The sequence below is a fragment of the Thamnophis elegans genome, chromosome 8, assembly GCF_009769535.1.
Source record: "Thamnophis elegans isolate rThaEle1 chromosome 8, rThaEle1.pri, whole genome shotgun sequence".
Lineage (NCBI taxonomy): Eukaryota > Metazoa > Chordata > Lepidosauria > Squamata > Colubridae > Thamnophis > Thamnophis elegans.
Genome location: NC_045548.1, coordinates 23,230,648 through 23,254,640, shown reverse-complemented (window position 1 = coordinate 23,254,640; position 23,993 = coordinate 23,230,648). Strand labels below are relative to the sequence as shown.

Below are 23,993 nucleotides of genomic sequence, written 5' to 3'. Positions count from 1 at the left end.
ATTTACCCTTGGAACTCCTGCCAGAAGTTCTTCAGCATCTCCTCCCCCAACCTGCTCCAAGAGTCTTTCCCAGCTGCACAGAGCAGATTTGGTGGGCCAAGACCAAGGGCCTCCAAACTTGCCAACTTTAAGACTTCATCTCCCAGAATTCCTCAGCCAGCTATTCAAGACAGACAGTCCAGCTTTTTGTTGATAACGCTAGTTCCCTCAACAATATAAATAAATAAATCCTGAAGCAAGCCCAGCATTGTTGAAGTCCAATATGATTAAGCAAATTTCCACTGTGATCATTTTAACACTGCTTTCAATTTTGGGAAATATAAATACTCACGTAAAGTGTACAGACCTGATTTGTAGCAATTTGTTTGGACAATGGTAACATGGTATCAGAACTAATCCCTGAACCAATTATTCAAAAAGAACAGAACAATGTGGTATATAGTAGGAGTACTTTAATTCAATTAATGTCATCTGCACTATTATTTTAAGAATAATTCTTCTGCAGTGAATATAATTAAAACAAATTTATGAAAAAACTGAGCAGTGGTTTGATGAATATTATTAAATACTTCTTAGCCCATTCCATAGTAATGAGTCAATACTGCTTCCATTTATATCAAAGCTACTATTTTAAATACCTGATGCTTTTACCAAAATCAAGTTGAAATACTGAGACATATTTTCATTCTGAATACAATGGCATTAAATAAGAATCTGTTCGTCAAAAAATACTCAAAAGTACAGAAAATACAAGAAACATTTTATTCACTTTTTCCTATACTATTTCCTGTTGTGTAATTTGATCGTGTCTGTTAATTTTAGGAATTTAATATCCATGGAGTTATAGATGAAAAAGTTTCAAAATGCCACTTCTACAAAAATGGAATATGTTTAAATCCAAATCAGCTTCTCCAAAATGACCTTGTAGGGAAAGTATATATTTTTTATCTGTTTTGTGCTCTTTTCTTTTGATGGTGTTTACTAGTTGCCAAATCATTTAATTGTAAGCTTCAAGTTAGCATTCCTCTCTCTGCAGGTCTAGAATGTAGTAGATTCTCTGAATCTATTAAAAGTGATATAGCTGAAGCTTGCAAATCACAAAGATGGTAAGTTACCTTTAATAAATGAGTAGCAATCTATTTTACATACCACTGCTTATAGAGGCAAATCATGGATGTACTGTATATTGGCTAATATCTGACTTTTATCAAGCAACTATTTGATAGATCAGAAAAGATAAGCTTTTGTGAATATGTTCTCACAATGCTAAGATGGCAACTGGCAGTAAGAAGATTGCTGAGTACAACATTCATTAAGTTTACAAGAAAGCATACTGTACATTTTTTAAACTTACATGCATATTAAGCATCCGAAACAATTATTTTACAGGAGTAAAATTGTGCTTAAAAATAACTGTAGTATTTCTCCCATTAGGAGAACTATTGTGTAAATATAGCAAGGTTTTATTTCATGGTTCACACAAAATTGACTTAATGGAAGACAAGAGTGCTCAGCAATGCTATCATAAGAGTATATAACCTCATAACCAATTCTCAAAACCATTTTTTTTTACTTTTACATAAGTATTATTTAGTAGTATAGTGTTTTTACAATATTATCAAACTTTACCAATTAAAAAGTACAACTTCTAAACAATTCCTGCTTTATAGATAGGCAATGTTGATTATGGTAACTGGCTCCTAGTTGTCTTCTGGGTCTCCATCACCTCAATAATCTCTTTTTTATTGCTTCCTGGATAAAGAGCTTCTAAGACTAATTAATATCAGATACTTTGTTTTAATTTAACAAAAATGAAAGAAGCAAATCAGATTTTTTTAAAAAAAATATACAGTCCCCAAGTAGTTGAATTATAACCAACAAAGTGTTTGACTTACATTAATATAAAGCACTTTGAAAGCATTCCTTCAAATCTTCATTTCTAAAGTTCTTCTCATGCTGATCTTTCATCCCTTATACCAAGGGTCTCCAAACTTTGCAATGTTAAGGCTTGTGGATTTCAACTCCAAGAATTCCCCAGGCAGAAGGAGAATACTGAGAGTTGAAGTTCACGAGTCTTAAAGTTGGCACGTTTGTAGATCTGTGCTTATTCAGTTACCTGTTCATGACCTCTTCTCATTACAGGAGAAACACCTGGAATGCCAATACTCAGAGCTGTGATCACAAAAATAATACATGGAAATGATCTTAGCCTCTTGATCTTAGCCGTCTTCCCCCAAAAATCCAAAACCCCACCTGAGATGATCCTATAATATTCAATAGTACAATAATGTTGTGTTTAGCCTCTAATAACAATATTGGAAGATTTTCTACAAAAAAATTGTTACAGTGTTTCTTTTTTCCCACTTGGCTAAAGAGATGTAAATATTTATTCCATGAGCAAAGATAGATTTATCTCCTTTCTTTTTAAAGCTTTATCAGTAATATGAAATGTAATACTTATTTTAGCCATAAGAAGAATCAAAATCCATTTTGCAATATAAATATGCAATTACATCTAGTACCATTTCATTGGGCCTCACACATCAATTTAACTCAAGTTTTTATAAAAGTAATATGGAACATAACATAGCTTTCTAACTGCTTGATCTTTCTAAAGATAGTAAGATTAATTAATATACAAATATTAACACATTTTTTAATATTCAAGACATTGTTTATATGATGGAGCCATTTTAATACTTTATTTTACAACAACGTGAGTGATGTCAAGTAAGAATATTAGCTTGATCAAACATGCAGAGATTCATTCAAGTCACTGATGGGACGACCACAGAATATTCTCTAGGAACTGAGTTGTGGAGAAAACTGTTGCATTTACTATATCGTGCATTGGAAAATGTTGGATAAATTCTATTAAGGCCAGTGCAAGTCTTAAGCATTATCTTTTTAGCTTTTAAATGTCTAGTTAGCCTGTAAGAAAATAGATGAACAGTAGCAAGAACATACATTTCAGACATTCTAAAGGATTAAAAATATCACCTGTCACTCTAACTTTTCTATTCTTTCTTCTTTATAAATGAAACTTTGTCTTTGGTTTCTTGTATCTTTTCAGTTATCCTCTCTTTTGTTTCTTCCATTTTCTCAGTTAATTTTTCTTTTGTTTCTTCCATTTTGCCACTAATCATGTCTCTTGTTTCCTCCATTTTCCCTGAGATCCGTTCTTTTGTTTCTTCCATTCGGTCTTGAATATATTCCTTCACGGGAGGTGGTGTGGACATATATTCATGCTTGCGAAGATACTTCACAGTAATGGACGTTCCTCCTAATGTCACTGTGTATCTGGCTGGAGTTGCAATCTTGTCAATTAAAAACATATAAAAACATTAAGGACTCAAGTGACTTTAAATTGAATTGTACAATAACATTCATAGGCTTGGCTTTAGCTACAGCTCTTTAGACACTGTGGCTAGTGATGTTAAAGTAACTCTAGCAAGGAAGTTCTCCAAGCTATTCAAAGCATTTCCTAAAGAGATACAGGCAGATTTATGCATTTTAATAAGTCATTCAGTCACTACAAGAACAAGCTGCTCCCATCAGCAACATCTGTGCCTCCCAAAATCTACTCTGAAATGCAGAATGCATCAACTGCAAAGTACTTTAGGGGACTGTTGAAGATGGAATAGAAAGCTGAATTTAGTCTCATATTTTATCTGAATTATTTTATAGCTCTTAAAGCTTTGATAGTTGAGTTTCATTTGAATAAAGTTAAAAATAAAATATAGTCAAAGAAATTACATTTTCTATAGGAATACAATGAAAATTTTCTCTAGAAGAATAATTCCTAGAGACCAGATGAAAAATTTCAAAATATTTTAGGAAAGAAAATATTATCTCTGTATGAATTAAATAGGACATTTACGCAGTTTTGATTGTCCTTTTCAATTTTGCACTTGGTGTGCCTCTTCATTTTTCTTCCTACCCAAATAATTATTTCCACTTTTTAGTTTTATGTATTGACATATCTTGACATATTAAATGAGAAGATATAAACAAATTCCTTGGTTTATGGTTCGGTGTTTTGTATTCTTTTAAACATTTTCGCTATTTAAAAATTAAACTTAAAAATAGTTTTTTTTTAAAAAAAATGCCCTCCTACTTTATTTAATAGCGTCTTACTGGCAAATATTTAGCAAATACTTCAGCATGGATGGATGGAAGAGATTCAGATCAAATATGTGGCATTAAGCAGAGAAAAAAAGAGATCTGAGAAAAATAAAAAAGAATTTAGTGTCTGTGTGTATGTGTGTATTTAAAATCCTAAATGCTATTGAGCCAAGAAAACAACTCTTTATAATGCACTAAAGCAATACTTTTGTCTTTAAAGTAGTGAGATGTAGAAATAAAAAAATTAAAATTACGTTTTTGTAAGAAAAATACTATTTTCCAAATTGTTCTTTAAGGCTGAAAATCAGAAAATCCTTTTTAAACTAACTATTGCCAGAAAAGATACAGTATTTAAACCTAAAATTTAGGGCATGTAAAGATTAACAGTATTTTATGTCTGGGAATTTCTATATTTTTTTTAAGAGATAATTTTTAAATTATGAATAATTCCACAGAGCCAGCACTTTATGTTGTCAAATGGCATTGATGTTGATAGTTTAAGCCACAGAGTCATACGCTCACAAGCACATAAGCAAATTAAACAGTATTGCTTTGCAATGAATTTTGCCCTTTTTATTTATTAAGAAAGGTCAGGATGCATTGCAAAGTAAAACTATTAACATTCCATTATTATTCCACCGTGTGGCACTAATAAGAGTGCCAGGGTAGTAATGGAGATACTGATGGGAAAGCAAGCCTTTGTCGTGACAAAGGCTAATAGAGGAAACTGCAAATGACGTTCCTGGAGCAACAAATCTAATCTTACATCACTTGTTAAGGCTTTTGAATATTTGAAGAAATTAACTAAGTTTGTGACTATCTAGATTTTGTAAAAAGTCACATTTTACTAAACAAGACGGGATAGTATAAAAGTTGTGAAATATAGAAAATTTAAATGGAATATTTTTTTTTTGATAATGATACACTATCCAACAGCCACCGTCAACCCTCAAAATGACTTCAGCCATGCTTACTTTCGTTTAGGTTCTCAATTGCCACTTTGGAGGGAGGGAGGGGGCGAGTCAGAAGGAATTGAAATGTGGTGCCTTAACCTACTAGACAAAACATTGACCAGAATCCCTGTGAAAGCCAAGGTCATGGCAACGAACATCTGCTGAGATAGAGGGGGAAGCTGCTGCTGGACTAATTGGTTAACGTAACCTAAGACACCTGAGGGGGATGGGAAATTTATATGCTTTTAACTACCCTAAAGCACGGGAATTACTGAGAGCTAGCTTCAACTTTCTATGCGCCAACATGATGTACTCAATAAAAGGTCTTCTGAGCCTGACTGAAGCCTCAGAGTCCTGATTCAATTGGGTTCATTACTCAGAACCATGACATCCATTCAGCAAGTCTTCTATAGAACTACACTTGGACGTGATTTTCTAAGGTTCTTCTCTCCCTGTCTTGCCAGTTGCACCCCAAATCTCCTCTAGAGCAGTGGTCCCCAACCTTTTTATCGCCGCGGACCAGTCAGCCTGTGATAATTTTACCGTGGCCCGCTGAGCGCGCGCAGGGGTGGGGGGGGCGTTGTTCGCGACGACACATTGATTGTTTATATATCATGGTTGGCGTGTGGGAATCACCTATCCCGATAAATCCATATTTCAAGTAGGACTCATTGTATTGTCTGTTAAAAGTTTTATGTTTCTTTGATGCTGAAGGCTCTTCTTCTGTCTCTTCACTGGGCCTTTTCTTTTTCCCAAGGAAACTTTCTAACGACATCTGTTTCGCTAATTTGTGGGTTAAATTTGAGCAAAAACAATATACACCTACACCAACCACTGTAAAAATGAGAAAGTACCAGTGAAAAGCGAGAAAAAGATGCAAAACATCAGCTTGCCCTCCCCCCCAAAAAAATGTTTTTAATTTTAACACCATTTTTAATTACCAGGATAGTACACCAATGACAGCACCATGATCAGAAAATGTTAGATGTTGCATTATTTTCAATATGTATTTGTAAACCAAAAATGTTATTCATTGAATTCACTGTGAATCCTTTCTTAGTAAGTGCATTCAAGCCAGCCTACTACTATTTAGAATTTTTCTAAATACATCCTACATACAACCATGATGCAGGAGTTTTCATTCAGCAAGAAAAAGGACTTGAGCCAAGTCAACATCTGGAAATCTTATCCCAGTCATATCCAACCTAGCTTATTTTTTGAAATCACCTCAAGGCGAGCTGGAGCGGGACGTGCTGCGCCACGAGTTGGAGAGCTTGGAGAGGCTGAGCGCGCAACTTGGAGAGCTGGCCCGGCGGCGGCAGCAGCTGGAGGGGCTGTGGGCCGACTGCGCCGCTCTGGAGGCGCTGCTGGAGCAGCTCCTGGCCGAGCACGAAGGGCTGCAGGAAGCGCACAAGCCGGGCGCTCCGAGAAGCGGCAGCTGGCCTCCGACTACGCGCTGGTGCTGAGCTGGAGCTGCGCGCAGAGCCTGGAGCGATACGAGCCGAGTTGTGGGCGCTGCAGGAGCTGGAAGGGGGCTGCCTGGGCCAACAGGACCTGCGCAAGCTGCGCGCGCAGAACCAGGAGAGCCGCCGGCGCCTCGAGGAGCTGTGGCGCCGCTGCCGGGAACTTTGCGCGCTGGGCGAGCGGCTGGGAGAGGAGCGGCTGGCGCAGCAGGAGAGCCGCCGGCGCCTCGAGGAGCTGTGGCGCCGCTGCCGGGAACTTTGCGCGCTGGGCGAGCGGCTGGAAGAGGAGCGGCTGGCGCAGCAGGAGAGCCGCCGGCGCCTCGAGGAGCTGTGGTGCCGCTGCCGGGAACTTTGCGCGCTGGGCGAGCGGCTGGAAGAGGAGCGGCTGGCGCAGCAGGAGAGCCGCCGGCGCCTCGAGGAGCTGTGGTGCCGCTGCCGGGAACTTTGCGCGCTGGGCGAGCGGCTGGGAGAGGAGCGGCTGGCGCAGCAGGAGAGCCGCCGGCGCCTCGAGGAGCTGTGGTGCCGCTGCCGGGAACTTTGCGCGCTGGGCGAGCGGCTGGAAGAGGAGCGGCTGGCGCAGCAGGAGAGCCACGGCGCCCAGCTGCAGTGATCATGGCCCCCGGCCGCTGCGCGGCCCGGTGCCAGGTACTCCGCGGCCCGGCACCGGTCCGCGGACCGGGGGTTGGGGACCAAGGCTCTAGAGGATCACATGCAGTGAGGAAGAAGGCAGTCTGATGAGCAGAATACAACCCAGTGTCTACTTAGTTTCTAAACAGGTGTCCTTTTCATTACTAACCTCTTCCTTTTTTAATTCCTCCGGCACTGTTTTTTTTTTAACTTTCTTACAAACTACTTTTAAAATATGTTTGTATTCAACTAAATATTTTCTGTTACATCAATTTTAACATATTTTCTTTAATTACCATATAGAGAATTTATTTATTAATTATAACATTATTGTATCTATTCAGAGCCTTCATGACAGAATCTATTCCTCAGTAATTACGTACATACACAATTGTCTACTTGAATGCAAAATCCCAGAGGCTCACTCATAATTTTGTAGGGATAGTCTGAGGTTGATTGATTCAGTTTCCCTTAACCCATCTCTGTCCACAAATTCTAGGAGTCTGCCACACATCGGAATGCCCCGAATTAAGGAGGTCTAATTATCTAATGTGATTCTTGGTGCTTTGCTCTGTTTGTCCTGCTAATATTAGTGGGTGGTGATAGTTTTCTCCTTGGCAATTCCTTGATTAGGGTACTGTTTTCTGCTCATTTGCCTGGTGCTAATCCTTGTTTATCAGGGTATTTTTGCTGGAGCGGATGCGTTCTGATCTTTTTGTTTCCTTCTTAGCTTTAAACTCTTTCTTTTGAATGGTTGTGAATGTGGTTTATCTATGTATCTATTGATAGCTGATTTGTTTAATGCCAAACTTCCACGAATTTAGTTTTCTCTAGGATGCTCATAGTTTTCCAATTGAAACGATGGTTGAATTGGTCCATGTGTTGTGAGATTAAGGCGTTTTCATTATGTCTTCTAACTGCTAGTTATGTTTATGGATACATGCAAATTGCTAGTCAGATAATGAAACAATGGCGAGCAAACAACAAAGCTCAGAGAGCACCAAGGACTTCACAGTTCAACTCTGAGCTATGGATATTCTCTTCTATTGTAACTGTACATTAAAATATTTCTGTCAGTGCCATTAAGAAAGTCATGGATCTACTTACCTTATACAACGCATAGGCAGTTAATGCATTTCCACTTTGAGAATGCTTTAGGATGTTTACAATACTTTCAGGCAACCCTATGAATTCAAGAAATGGAACGACATTTACTCCCCTGTAAAATGAAGACATATTAAAATAAATTACAACATTCCTATTTCAGTAAACTTTTTTGTAGTTATAATAAAGAAGGATTTTTACATTTGATAACAAATTACTTTTTTCCTCAACTGAAACAAAGTAATGGTCGATAAGATTATAAGAAGTAAAGCATGAAGTATATCATGTACAGAAGATTTCCAGATTTGAAATTTAATTTCAATATTATAAAACTATGATTTGCAACCCGTTCCATGCCCTAGGGATCCGGGGGGGGGGGGGGCGCAAATGATACAGATTCCAAATTAAATGCGTATGTATATAGAATTATAAATATATCTAAATAGCAAAAATATCACCAGATTGTCAATTTGATATTTCAGGTGGGAAAACCAGCAATTTAGAATGTAATGATTTTATATGGCTCTGCTTATTTTTACCTAAATTATGAATCCTAAGAGCACCAAATAAAAAGGATCAAGCATACCATAGTACCTGCAGGGGCCAGGTTGATGATCTTTGACTAATATAGTGGTCTTCAACACTGATGATGTAGTGCTATGAATTAAAATGTTAGGAATCATCTCTCTAGGCTATTCAGACATAACTGACTCTTAACTATTGTCTTTATTGTGGTAACTCAAGGCCAAGATGAATGAAAGTATTAGTCTTCATGGTATACTATATGATTCACATTAAAATAATTTGGAATGCTTGCCTCAACCATAAAAGCTAATACTGAAGTAGCTAATGCCAAGTTTTAAAAAATCAAAATTATATCTGCCATATATCAACTTCTTGTCTAAACAAGCTACACAATTAGTTAATATGTCTTAAGAGAAAAATATAATCAGGTTCTTCTGAAAACATGAATTAAACATTATTCTGAACATGTAGTCGCCATTAAATTACAATTGAGTATCAAATGTTAAGCTTGGTCTATTTGTACCAATGAACTTTAGCTGATTTCAAACTACTTTAACCTGAGCCTTGGAGAGTTATTGTTGGAAACATTACTGAATATAACACAATATGAAAAAGTGAAGTGTCACAACCCTATATGTTTCTCTGAGAAGAAATTCAATTACTGTTTCTTTAAGGCTTGGTTAAAAGACACTGGACTGTCGACTGGAAAGTGGGCAGTTCGAAACCCAAGTACTGGGTGAAGGGGTGAGCTCCCATTCTTGCCCTATCTCTGCCAACCTAGCAGTCTGAAAGCATGCAAATGTAAGTAGATAAATAGATATGGAAAGGTGGAAAGGTAACAGCATTCCACGCGCCTTGGTGTATAGATATGCTGGCCAAAAGACCACAGAAGTATCTTGGGACAATGCTAGCTTCCTTCAACCCGCTAGAGCTGGACTCAACTGGGTCCAACCTTTACCTTTTTATAATGTAACCATGCTTTTCTTTTCAAATTGCTTTCTAGTCCAACCCTCTGCTTAGGCAAGAAGCCCTAAACCACTTTTGATTGGCAGAAAGTTTTCAAGGTCTTGAAATAAGATTGTTAGGATAGAAACTTAACTGTTGATCTGTTTGGAAAGGGTATTCAAGATAATAACAGTAAATAAACAGCTAATAGCCAATTATTGGAATGCTGAAGTGAAGATTATTCATTTTAAATAGTTACAATTTGTGGCCTCTCATAGAACAATTATAATTAGTGAGCAGAAGGACAAGTGTCCTCTGACATCAGAAGGTAATATAACTGTTTTAGTTATTCTAACCAATGGCATTAAGTGCCCTTTCTAAAAGCAATAGATCTAAATGTCATTCTAAATTTATCCCTTCTCAGGGTAATAAACAGCCAAGCTGTTTAAAATTTTGTTTCCAGATATATCTTTATCTTCAGGTATTAAGAAAAAATAAGTAGCTGTTTTGTTAAGATATTACAGACATTAATTATATTTACGTCTTGATCATGTAGCTGATAATTCTAAACAAATCTAAGGATCTATATTGGAACTCTACAATATGAATGTTTTGTTTTTAGTTTTCAACAAGATATATTTTAAATCTACATATACATTCAAATATATTTAGGATCCTTCTTGCAGAACTACTGAATTCATACAGCACAGAGCCTTAAAAACTCATTTAAAGTGCTAGTCTACTCATATGTCCAGTGTGATTAATCCACTGAACTTTGTCACACTTTGTGTATATGGCAGGGGGTTCAAATTCGGAACTTAAGCCGAGATATTTTAAATATTCACTAGTAAGGTTTAGAGCATGAATGCAAGCATGCAGCAGAATTACGGAGCAGAGATCCTATTTTATACATTAAGTTCACAGCCCTAGCAGATATTTTCTTAAGTACTAATTAAACCTGTACTACTTATTTTTAGCTTTCACATTAGCATTTTTAACATGTTACACAATACAAGAAACTGCTCACCTTTTGAAATAAACTAGGATTAAAACAGAAAATAAAACATCAGAACTGCTATAAACACAAGTATAACTTCCTATTTTATATATAGAGTCCCTCACACTACTTTTTTTTTCATAAGATGACATCTTATTGTCTTATTTTTACAGGTAGTTTCCGATTTATGTTTACAATTGAACCCAAAATTTCTATTGCTTCAAAGTTTTGTCCCATTTTTTCAACCTCTCTTGCCAGTTATTCAGTGAATCACTGCAGTGGTTAATAACACAGTTAAGTGAATCTTGCTTCCCCCATTGCTTTGTTTGTCAAAAAGTTGTAAGAGGTGATCACATGATCCCAGAACATTGCAACCGTCATAAATACATGCCAGTTGCCAAGCATCTGAATTTTGATCATGTGACCATAGGGATGCTGCAACGGATGTCAAAATCACTTTTTTCACAACTATTGCATTTGAACTGTCACTAATAAATGGTTCTAAGTCAAAAACTATATATAATGCAAACATCTTATCCGTTTAAAAACATTATGTTTTATTGCACAAAGTAAATAAATACTTAAATGTTGACTTTGTAATTTATTTTGAAAAATAATAGAGATAACCATGATTTAAAATTGCTCTTTTTTCTTATCTGGTAGGCCAGGAACTAAATTTGGAGCTCATCTATAAGCTAACAGAAGTTGCATGGAAATAAATGAGTATTGGCCTCCTTCACTACCCACAAATCCTACTTTCCCCTAATCAATATAGTGGCACAGAACAGGAGTGAAGGAAGGAGACCTCCAACAGAAAGAACGTCAATTGATAGATTTAGGTAAGAAAATCACAAGGCAATTTTTACAGAATTGTATTAAAATTCCCATTGAGTTCAAGGAAATATTATTAGTATAACTTACAACTTTAATCTATTAAATCAATTTTTATTTTAGAGTATGCATAGGCACTTTATGTGTATTTGGGCTTCCTACTCGAAAAGTTACAACTCCTTGTCTTGTACATCTAAATGCATTCCTTTTCTCATACAAAATCAAGTATTTTCATAGCAATTGTTCAAGTATGATCAGAGATTTTTGATAAGTTTCTACGATATTTTTTTTCTAATTTCAACTATGATAAGTTCCAGACTCTTTAATTATACTCTTCTGGGGATTCTTCTAAGGCTTTCAATAAGCAAAACAGTGTTCGTTAACTTCTCAGTCTTTGATATCTATTCTGTGCCGTTTGCTCCATCCTTAACTGAATGCTTGGCCAATTAAGATAATACACAATGTTGTTTGAAAGGAAATACAAGATAGTGCTGGCTTTTCCCTTTCTTCAGGTCCATCCTCCCCAAATTTATGTAGTTTTTTAAATAAAAAAAGTATACAGCATGAATTACAACAGAGAAATTATCATCGGTGTTCTGCATATATAATAGCTCTGCACTTACTTTAAAGCTGCATAGTAAAAATTCCAAACCATATGCTGGAGGTCAAAAAGATGCACGGGAATCAGACCTTGCCATACTGTTTAAAAGTTTTCTTGAATCTTTTGTACAAGACTAAGGATTTATCTTGTAAATGGTCAAGTTCTTCAGAATGGGCTGCACAGGGTGTTCCCCTGGCAAAATTACCAGCCGACGTGGTAAAGTTTTCTCCCTTCGGTTCTTTATTTTGAGGGTCTTCAGGTCGGGAAGATGTCTTGCCCACCAGTCCCCTTCTTTGGAAACCCAAAAAGGAAGCGACATATGCAGATATTGACTTGGCAGCTCAGCACCTGGGACATTGTTTTCTGCCTTATTGGATGTAAGATGTTTCCCTTTGATGCATGGAAGATACAGGAGCGATAGGATAGCAAACAAGGTCCTAAATGCCAGCTGAATGGCTTCTGCATTTGGTCGACGTGGCAGCATTGTGGCTGATAGTTTTGTATACAGCTTCCTAAGAAATATTAAGAGTTGAATTGTTAAATTAAGCGAAGAATTATCCCTGCTATCGTACATAGAAAATTGGGTCACCACCTTAATCAATTGTAAGTTAGTATAATCAAATCTTGAGATATGTAATTTGCAAACCTGATTTATAGAAACATTCATATACAGTAATTTAGAAGGTGAATAGTCCCTTTCTTCCAAGAATTCAGTCTTCCTGCTCTGGGTTGTTCACCAGCTATAATTTATGTACAAATAATATAATAATAATACTCTTTCTTCATAGTTCATATAGTTCATAATACAAATCATGGTAAAAAAGCATCAGAATCCATCCAAGCTTTCTACTGAGAATTAACCCAGCACATTTATTGAAACACCTTTGTATATCAAAATCTTTCAGTACTTTCAGCTGTATGTTCCCTGCATTTTACAAGGTATCAAAGAAAGCCCAGGTATTCATAAAATACCAAAAATATTAATTACATTCTATGACAAATGCTTATATTGCACATTAGTATTAGTTGCACATTAGTATTAGTTGTAAGTTGGGTACAATGCATTAGGCATAAACATCTGAAGTTATAGCCTGCCCTCTAATGTATCATTTTAGCACTACAAGAAGTATGTGAACGACTGATATAACAAACTTTTCCCATGCAAAGATTTTCCAGTGGTCAAATTACAAATAACTTTTCTTTTTCCTAAATAACAATTGCATAACTTTTTTCTGGGAGTTAACTCCATACATAATGAAATATACTAAAATCTCTGATCAGTTTTATTTAATTAAATAACTTTCAAATTAAAATGATTCCATTTTCTAAAGTGTGACCAATTTTGTCATGTAATACATAAGAAACATGTTTGGCAGTTAGTTTTATCTACTTATCTAATTGGTTAACCAATATCAGTTTATATATGCATGTGTTTTATGAACTGATCCACAGCAATTCTTCACCTAAAATGCATTCTATTTATAAAACATAAGAAAAAGAGGTAGTTTTGATATAATTTTATTCCAATGCAGGTTATGTGAAGAATAATACTAGTAACAATACTTTATTAAATATACCAAAGCAAAATTTGAACTCCCAATTTGAACTTGAATTCAGATCAAAGTTATTTCTCAAACTGGATTTAATTTGCTTTATAGACTTGAGCAGAAACAGAATAACAGAATTTGAGTAAACATATTATGACTGGAAAGTCAAGTTCAAAACATACAGAAAATTAAAATTAAAATCTTACTTAAATAATGCAATCACTTTCTTGGATAATTTCCTACTATAAAATAAAAACTTCAAAGTCCCAATATATTACAATGATGATTTTCATTGACTATTAATGTAGAACCATAAAAGTTACTGTATGATAGCATTGTGAAACTTCACAATGCTAACACTACAGTATAGGACTTATGATAAGGATTATAGATTATTACAAAGGACAATTTACAATGTTATACCAGATAAAAGTCAAACGATTACAGCACAACATTAAAGTAGTGGCATTAAAAAAGCCATCTGAACTTCAGAAATATTGCACTATTTCAATCCATTTTTATTAGCTCTACTTGATCCCAGTTGATCAAATCACTCACTTTTAAACTTACGGTAATACTTAAGCTTCTTACTGAATTAAAAAATGTGACGTTATTTAAGGCTCATTGCTACTGAATGCTAATCTGTTGCCAATAAATAAAACACAACAAAACTTCCCTGTCTTCAATTAGATGTCTATAATAATTGTCTCTTTAAAAAGGATAGCCAAGTGAACCACAGATGCTAACTAAGAGTTTGTTTATCAGCAGCATCACTCATAATTAAGAATAGATTGGAGGCAAAAATACCATATCTTGATATTTGAAAATCTTGTGCTCCTGCAAGTGATAACTGTTTACAACCATAGAAGCACAACCACACTTCACTTGAAATAGAATATATGCTATTGTGCCTTTATGTCCAAATAAGTCTTTAATATAGAGTATCAAATAAGTAACTAATTTGACAATAGTTGTACAAAGGCAGCTACAGTAGTAAGGGGAAAAAATCCTCACCAGTTTACAGCACTCTTGGAACAAATTTGCCACTAGGACAAAACATTACAGATGCATACACCATTGGAAGAGAGTCATGATTAAGTCATTGTCTTCAGGAATGTCATAAAACCTCACAACGAATAGATCTAAATATTCCTTCAACCAAAAGACCTTCAGCTTCCAGTAAGAGCAAAACCTACAAAAAAGATTAGACATTTTCAAAACTGAGACAGTAATATTCACAATATAATAATTAGCTACTTTGGCTTACATTATAGACTAGGACAGGATGTTAAATTACTTGGCATTACACAGCATTTTCTGAAGTACGAGATAACAATCATATTATGATTATAAGCTAAGATAAAGTGCATTCTTGAAGGTATCCAAAACTTAAATTGTAAAGAAAATCTACACAGTCAGTCCTTAAAATAAAATCTACTCTATGAAAAACCTAAGGACTCAATGTAGTTTCAGTTTTGATTCAGTAGTAAGGGGCTGGATGTGATTTTTAATAAAAACAGAAAGGCTAAGAGGAATTTCTCCACACATTGATTCTTTTTGAATTTAAAATAACATTTTCCTCCCCTCCACCACAACTTTCCCTTGCTTATTTGGGAAATTAATTCCAATTAAGATGAATCTGATTGAACATGAGAATTGTGGCATCAGGGAACAGGGAATTGTGGCATCGAACATGTGTTTCTCTTGTAGTAGCAGCAGTAGAAAAGTTTATCTCTTGCCCACAAAGTAACGTATGTATGGATGGCTTACTTTGTTTGGAACTTCAAAACTGACTTTGTGTCATCATCTATCTTCTTGTACTATGAACACTGCATTCTCCTTCCCTTTAATGAGATTCCAAAGTGTACCTAAACCATTCAAAATTCGGCTTGCTATGATCAGGTGTCTGTGCACTGTGTTCTTAGTTCTTCTGGATATTTGGATTCAGGACACCAGTGTAATAACTATGTCGACTTCAGAATCCCTCCAAAAGTTCATAACCAATTAGGATTAAAAAGCAAGTAGAGTAGGCATTTGTATCTAAGCTCAGTTTCCGAAGTGGAGGCGTGGGAGGAGTCACACATGGGTATTACCCAACCCCTTGGAGACTGAGGTAAATCTTGAGGCCACACCTCCTTTCCTCCTTCTGACCTCCAGATTAACCTCAGTCTCTGGCCCAGAAGGAGTGTTTTTCCTGACTCTCCCTTCACTTCGTAGACTTCTAGGTTTTTTTCTAGGTTTTTACTTTCCAGCTTCTAAATTTTTTTCAAGCCTTAGGATTTTTACCAGTTTTTCTTTGAATTACCTTCGGATCGGCTCCTCTCTGCACCCGTGGCAGGCAAGCCTGCCACGGTCCAGCGCGATCCATAGCGACTGGATGGCCGTGTAAAAGGGAAAAAAGGCTGCTGCACCATGAGGCCCGCTAGGACAGCTGCAGGCCACCCAGGAGACCTCCGCAAGGCGCCAGTGGTCGAGGAACCGGCCAGGGCCTTCCTCCAATGTTCCCGAGGCTCGGAGAAGACCGGGTCGCAGATCGGTGGCCATCTTAGATTCCCTTCCATCTTTGAGCACGTGGGAGAGCGTGTGACCCTCCTACGGAGGCTGAGAGCGCTCAAAAGACACCGCAGTAGCCGGAAGAGGCTACAGGAAGAGGCCTCTCTCTCCTGACAATCCGGGAAGGGCCCAGAAGCAGCAGTGAGCCGGCAATCGAGCCGCAGAGTGGCGGCAATCGTTGAAAGAGTGTGGTGCCTGGAGGATCAAGGCATCCAGAGAGAAGAGGCCAGCAGGGAGAGAGGAGGTGGTACGGTAACCGTGAGTACAATGGCGGAAGTGGCAAGGAGCGGGGATGCCATGCCTAGGCCCCATGGGGATTTGGATCCGGGCGAGGGGACATCCAGGAGGGTTCCCCCAGTTTCCAGAGGGAGATCCCCAGCCAAGAAGAGCAACTCCAGGGCCCACAGGAAGGCAATTTCTGAGAAGGAGGTTAGGATCACCAGGGCCTCTGCTAGGTTTAGAGCGACCATCAGTCCCTCCCCTTCCAGATCCCGCTCCCCCTGAAGGCTTCCAGTCCTAGAAGAGGCCCGGGCGGCATCCCCAGGTTCCCCAAGGGGCTCAGGCAGAGGGCATAGCTCCCTATTGCCCCCCCATCGCCTGCACACACGTCTGAGCCTAGGAGTAACCCTTTTGGGCACAGGGCACCCAGTCCAGTCAGGCATCGATTGGCACTGCAATCCCCTGAACCCAGGGATTATCTACAACCCCCAGAGCTCCACTCTTCCCTGCCTGAGCTTCCTGCAAGCTTTCAGGATGTGCTAGCCAGGGCCATAGCCCAGGGGAACGCTTCTGGGATGAGCCACCAGTCCCAGAGCTCCAGGAGTAAGTCACCAGGATTGCTCCAGGGCCTCGGCTTCCAGAGGGGCCAGGTCTCCCTCTCCCTCCACTGCCAGTGAGGCTTCGGAATTAGAGGAGGGAGAGTTGAAGGAGGTGGGGTTTTCTGAGGATAAGGATGCCCAGGCACCTGAGGCCCCCAACATTGCTGGCCTTTCCCCCCCTCCTTGTTTAGCTCCTTACTTCGCAAGGCCAGAGCCACAGCAGACCTGGATACCCCCCAGATCCCAGGCCTGCATCTGCCACACCTAGCACTAGCGGGGGTAACAAGAAGGGGTCCTTCCATAGACCACCGGTGGAGAAGGAGGAGATCCCCACTCCAGAGATGTTCCTGGAAGTGCTTAAATCCCAGTGGGTTAAGCCAGGATCATTTCCCAACCCAGGGAGCAATGAACGGAGGTTCTATAATCTAAATTCCACCTTTGCCCAAGCTCTTCAGGTTCCCAAGGTGGACACTCTGGTCGCCACCCTAGCTTCAGCTTCAGCCGTGGTCACTGGAGACATCGCCAACTGCCTTAAGGCAGAGGATAAGAAGGCGGACATTGTTTCATTCCAAGCAATAACCTGGGCCATTAGGGCAGCCGCTTCTGCATCCTTTTTCAATAGGTCTACAGTGCTGTGCCTAGAGCAGCTGAGAGACAGGACCCAGGCCATGAAGGTACTGCTGCAGGGCATCTCTCAGGTGCTGGCAGTCACACAGTTCTCAGCAGACGCCACCCTAGATGCAGTTAAGTATGCTTCTCGAGCCTTGTCATCCTCTGTAGCCTCCAGGCACCTACTGTGGTTGTGTCACTGGCAGGCGGAGTCCCGGGCTAAGTGGCACCTGGCAGGAGCAGACTATGCCGGGGACAAGCTTTTCGGAGCCTCGCTGGATCCTATCGTGATGGAGGACAAAAATAAGCGGAAGAGCTTCCTGGTTATGACCAGACGGTCAGATCACCGACATGCTCCTTACCCCAGGAGAACATCTTATCGCCCACCTGAATTGGACGTCCAGAACCAGAGGTACCCCAGGTTTCATAGACAAGGGGATAGACAGTTTCCTAGAAACAGATTCAGGGGCCAGCAGCAGAGCAAGTGGCACTTTTGAGGAGGGGGCGGTCGTCCATTCCGCAGGTTCAAGTGATCCTTGAACCCCATCGGCGGTCGCCTCTTCCTTTTGCGTCACTTCGGACGAGTGGGTCCTCCAGACTGTTAAGCTCGGGTTACAGTTGGAGTTCTGCTTGCAGCCTCCTAATAGGTTCCGTACTTTCGCCTCCTCTGCAGATCTGGCCAAACGGGCCCTTAAGGCAAAGGCCATCAAACATGTGTTAGATATCAAGGCCATAGAGAGGGTCCTGGAGGGGGAGAGGGGTTCCAGGTTCTTTTTGAACCTGTTTCTGGTCCCCAAGAGTTCGGGGGGGGGGGTGGAGAGCCATCCTGGATCTTAAGTTGCTGAATTCCAGGGTAGTCTACCGTAGGTTCAAGATGGCCTCCCTGAAATCCATCTTAGAAGGTATCCGACAGGGCGATTTCTTGGCCTCCATTGATCTCACGGAGGCCTACCTTCACATTAGAATCGCTCCTGAACATCGTAAGTTCCTTAGATTTTCCCATGAGGGCAGTCATTTCCAATATAGGGCCCTCCCCTTTGGACTGGCTTCAGCCCCCAGTATCTTTACCAAGGTGCTGGCCACGGGCCACCTGTGCTCTTTTCCAGTCCGGCTTTTTTGCTACCTGGATGACATCCTCATCCTAGCCAGGTCCCCAGACACTGTCAGGCAGGACCTGGGGCTCACCATCGACACTCTCAGGTCCCTGGGGTTCTCTATCAGCCTAGAGAAGAGTCATCTGGACCCATCTACCAGTCTCCAACACCTAGGGTCCATTATAGACTCAGTGTCCGGAGAGGTTTCTCTTTCCCAGGATCGAAGGGTCAGCATTGTGCAGCTGGTTCAGGAAATATGCAAATTATGCTCTGTCCCTGTAGTTATTTCCAGGCTCCTTGGGAAATTCATTTCTTGTATAGAGATTGTGCCTTTGGCTCGCCTTCACGCCAGGGAGCTTCAGTGGTTCCTGTTTCCATACAAGAGAGCCGAACGAGCGACACCAGCTTCAAAGTTCGAGTGCCACCCCAGGTGCTGCTCTCGCTCGTTGGTGGCTGACCCCAGCACTAGGCAAGGGATCCCTCTTCAGGGAAACAGCAAGGAAGGTACTCACAACGGACGCAAGCCTGTTCGGCTGGGGAGCACACCTGGAGAACCAGATAGCCCAGGGCCACTGGACTCCAACAGACCTGCGCAACAACATAAACTGGTTGGAGCTCAGGGCCATCCATCTGGCCCTATGTCCCTTCAAGAACACCGTGACCGGTCACTATGTCCTGGTCTTGACGGACAACGTGGCGGCCAAGGCCCATGTGAACAGGCAAGGGAGCACTCATTCCAAGGCCCTCCGGCTGGGAAACTTGGCAGAGAGGCATCTCCAGTCCATCAGAGCGGAACACATTTCCAGGACAGAGAACCAGCAAGCGGATTAGCGACAACGGAGAGTGGCAGCTCCATCCCAGCATCTTCCTGCAGATCTGCGAGAGGTTTGGGCGCCTGACGGTGGATCTCTTCACAACCACAGCGAACGCCCAGTTGCCGCGATTCGTATTGAGGTTCCCGTCCAGGGGAGCTATGGACACAGACGCCCTTCACTGCAGATGGCTATCAGGTCTTCTCTACGCCTTTCCTCCCCTTCCCCTCATTCCCGGGGTTCTGAGGAAGTTAGTGTCAGAGGGAGCAGAGATGATTCTAGTGGCCCCCTTCTGGCCACGTCGCCCCTGGCTAGCAGGCTTGGTGGAGCTGTCCTCAGCTCCTCACCGGAGGATTCCTCAGTGGGAGGTATCCTTGCACCAGGGGTCCCTGGAGCATCCGGATCCGGAGTGGCTCCATCTGACTGCCTGGCGATTGAGCGGGAACAACTGAGAGAGGCACATTTCTCCGTGAAGGTCATTAAGACCGTTGAGGCGTCCAGGAGACAATCCACCACTCGCATCTACAACGCCTCCTGGGTTGCTTTTGCGGACTGGTGCCAAGCAAGGGACATCGTCCCAGCTTCGGCCTCTGTGCCCCAGGTTCTGGACTTCCTACAGGAAGGTATGGAGAAAGGTCTGGCACTCTTAGGAGTCAAGTCTCTGCCCTATCCACCTTTGTCTCAGCATCCGGTCCCAAGACGCTTCCTTAAAGGAGCAGAGAATCTGAAACCCCAGTGGTCTATCGATTCCCGACCTGGACCTACCCACGGTCCTCCAGGCATTGATGGAGGCACTGTTCGAACCCTTGAGGGAGGTCTCCCTTCAATTTCTGACCCTTAAGTTCATTTTCCTGGTTGCCATCACCTCTGCCAGGAGGGTATCTGAACTCAACGCGCTTTCCAGCAGAGCGGACCTCTGCACCTTTCTGGAGAACCGGGTCATCCTCAGACTGGACCCTGCGTTCATGCCCAAGGTCAATTCTCCCTTCCACATGGCATTAGAAATAGTCCTGCCAGACTTCTGTCTGCAGCCCTCCAGGGATAGGGAAAGATCATGGCACCGGTTGGATGTCAGAAGAGCCCTGCGCATTTACCTGAAGCGCACGGTGCCCTTTAGGCGTTCAGAGGCCCTCTTTGTGTCCTTTCAGGAGTCCACCCGGGGAGCTAAGGTCTCCCCGGCCACCATTAGCAGGTGGATCAGAGCAGCCATCTCAAAGGCCTATGAGACTGTGCACTCCATCAGAAGTGCGGCCACCTCAGCAGCCTGGGTCACCCAGACTCCCATAGAAGAGATTTGCAGGGCTGCCGCCTGGTCCTCTCCCTTGCCTTTCATCAGGCATTACCGGCTAGACGCTTATGCCTCTACGGAAGCGGCCTTCGGGAGGAGGGTTCTTCAGGGAGTCTTAGACTCTCGAGGGGCTCAGGCCCATTGATCCCTCCCAAGGACATCTAGCTTTGGTATGTCCCATGTGTGACTCCTCCCACGCCTCACTTCGGAAACTGTCAGTTGGTCTTAGCTGAACTGCATGTTTCGAAGAAGGCGTGGGAGTAGTCACTTCCCCCCCGTGTAGGGCGCACTGCGCCAGGGGCCTGAGTTAGCTCAGTGGTCAGGCAGGGCCAGGCAGGAAGGATGTGTGCTTGTGCTGTCTCTGCCCCTTCCTTCCAGGTGCTCTGCTACGAACCATCGGTTAATCTAGGACGTCAGAAGGCGGAATGGAGGCGTGGCCTCAAGATTTACCTCAGTCTCCAGGGCAAAAGGGCTGGGTTAATACCCATGTGTGACTACTCCCACGCCTTCTTCGAAACATGCAGTTCAGGTAAGACCAACTGACATTATCTTTCCCCCCAAAATTCTGTGTTGATGCTTTAATTTGGACCACACTTTTGGAATTTTTGATTGATGTTGTAAAATATAATTGAATAATCTAAGTTATACACCTTCACTTGTGACAATGTTAAAGTGACTAAAGACTTTACAGATTGACCTGTATGGAAGCGTGTACTGTAATGCTACCTATGGTGTATTTTGCTGAAAAGACATTGGATTTTCTGGTTTCACTTGTTTGGCTCAGTTTTTTTTGTATTTCAGGTGTAAAACTTTTCCTGGAGTGTGTATTTTGTTCTGTGTTCTATCAACCTTGCATATGTGATTTATATGTGGGAAGCAAATGATAGCCAAGTAGGACATTTTAGTATTCCAGGCTAGCCCTGTATTGAATAATTGTCTTTGCTCATGCTATCAGATAGAAATTAGTTTTGGCAGACAGCCAGGGAATGAAGGATAAACTCTGCAGAAAAACCTTTAAATACAGCGTGAATGCCTGCAATGTTAGTTTCAGGTATATTTTTTTTCTTATGCCATTCAGTCAGTCTTGACTTCTGACCACTGCTTGGACAGTACCTGCAGTAATTGACTATTGCTTCCTTCCTATGGGTGAGAGAGTGTAACTGGACCAGAGTCATTCAGGTGGCTTCATGCCTAAGGCAAGGCTGCAACTCAATCTCCCAATTTTTAGCCTAACGCCTTCACCACTACACCTAACTGGGTTCTTATGTATATCTTAGAAAAGAAGGTTTATTTAAAAAAAATTAAACTAACATCTCAACTGATAATGCCAGGATGTACACAATGTACACAGTACACAATGCCAGGATGACCTCCTGCTCTGGAAAGAAGCAATTGCTTAAAAGGATTGTGTCTAGAGTGAGAGATCAAGAACATGTAGCCTATAGCCAATCTATCTCTCTTCACATTTCATTCAGTTAGAATATTTCTATATTCATGGCAAATGGTTGCTCTAAGTTTTTAATAACCACTAGGAGGCAGTAGCTCTATTTAATTTATTTGAGGTCTTCTAACAATTATCCAGATTTCTGTAGCCCAAGGGACTTCTTCTAAACCTCAAGTTTTCATGCCTAAAAGTTTTGTCTGGGTTGATGGCCAGAATGGGGCAAATCACCAGAGATTTTGTTTCACCGCAATTACTTGTTTTCTTTCATGCATATTCCTGAAAAATAACTTTTTCTTTTCTAAATACTCCTAACAGAGATTGGTTATTGCAACCACTTTAAAACAAACAGCCAGCCATTCTAAAAACAAACAAACAAACCTTGCAAAAGGCTAATGATTATGGTATCAAACCTGAACAAAAAGTTTTGTTGAATTTCTCACCTTACTCGATAATTACCACAATTTATGTGCAACAAATGCTGTACTTCCAAATGGATACATAAAAACCCTTTAGTGGTCTCACACTACAAGGACTACCACAGAGAGAAAAAAATACTAACCCAAGCTATGCCAAACCTTTCAAGAAGGCATTACAAACCCACACCAGAGAAAGCTTGTTGGCTCTGTCTCTCTCACACACTGCAAATAAATACAGCTAGCCCTTCACTTATGACCACACTTGAGGCCAAATTTTCTGTTAGGTGAGACATTTGTTAAGTGAGCTTTGCCCCATTTTATGACCTTTCTTCCTGCAGTTGTTAAGTGAAGCACTGCAGTTGTTACGTTAGTGACACACTTGTTAATTGAATCCGGCTTCTCTATTAACTTTGATTGTTGGGAATGTCAACATGACCCTGGGACTGTCATAAATATGAGTCAATTGCCAAGCATCTGAATTGTGATCACGTGACCCTTGGGGATGCTGCAACAGCCATAAGCGTGGTAAAAAAACGCCCCTCAGTCCCTTTTTGTTCAGTGCCTTTGTAACTTCAAACGGTCACTAAATGAGCTGTTGTAAGTCGAGGACTACCTGTAAGGGAGTTCCTCATTCAAAAAAACGAACACCCAACTCCCGTCTCTAACTTCTGGCACTGATATGCCACCTGGTGCTGCAGTCACCGCCCAGGGGCATTTAAGGCGGCCTTTTCGGAGCAGGTGCGGCGCGGGTTTGCAAGTCCCAAAACGCGCACCTTCTAGCTGGGGATTATGGGGATTGTAGTCTCAGCATCCTTGACGGGGAAGGCTGACGTAATGCTACAGCAAGGCTGGCAAGCAGCGTTCGCGTAGCTAAAGCGACTCCCCTCCCCGCAGCTTCCCCGACAGGGGCTTTCTGGCAAGCCCCCGACCCTAACCCCTCCTCGGGTGGCTTCCTCCGGGCGCAGACCAGACGAACCTCGCCTACTCCGTCCGGACCGCTGGTGCCTTTCTCAAGAGCTCTCCTTTCTCCTCGCAGGTGCAGGAGGATAGCCGCCAGGCGCGCCGGGCCCACAACCTCCTTGCCGGCTGTGCCGCTCCACTCAGGCGGCCCACGTGCCTTCGGACGTCCCGACCCTCGGGCGCGCGGTTCCCTCCCCCCTCCCCGCCCTGCCCCGCGCAGGAGCCCTTCTAGGATCTTTTCCGCTTCCCGCCCTGCCGTCCCGCCCACTTTCCCTGACCTT

At 41.5% G+C, this 23,993-nt stretch overlaps 1 protein-coding gene across 1 annotated transcript; it reads right to left on the bottom strand.

Annotated features, from left to right (window-relative positions):
- Window positions 1–435: 435 nt before the first annotated feature.
- FAM210A (family with sequence similarity 210 member A) lies at window positions 436–23,935 on the bottom strand. The gene is given in 8 exon segments (XM_032223121.1): window positions 436–3,317; window positions 8,276–8,387; window positions 12,194–12,215; window positions 12,218–12,460; window positions 12,463–12,504; window positions 12,507–12,681; window positions 14,732–14,910; window positions 23,729–23,935. Coding segments are annotated over 6 exon segments (849 nt in total). The 5' UTR covers window positions 12,637–12,681; window positions 14,732–14,910; window positions 23,729–23,935; the 3' UTR covers window positions 436–3,017.
- Between the last annotated feature and the right edge of the window lie 58 nt (window positions 23,936–23,993).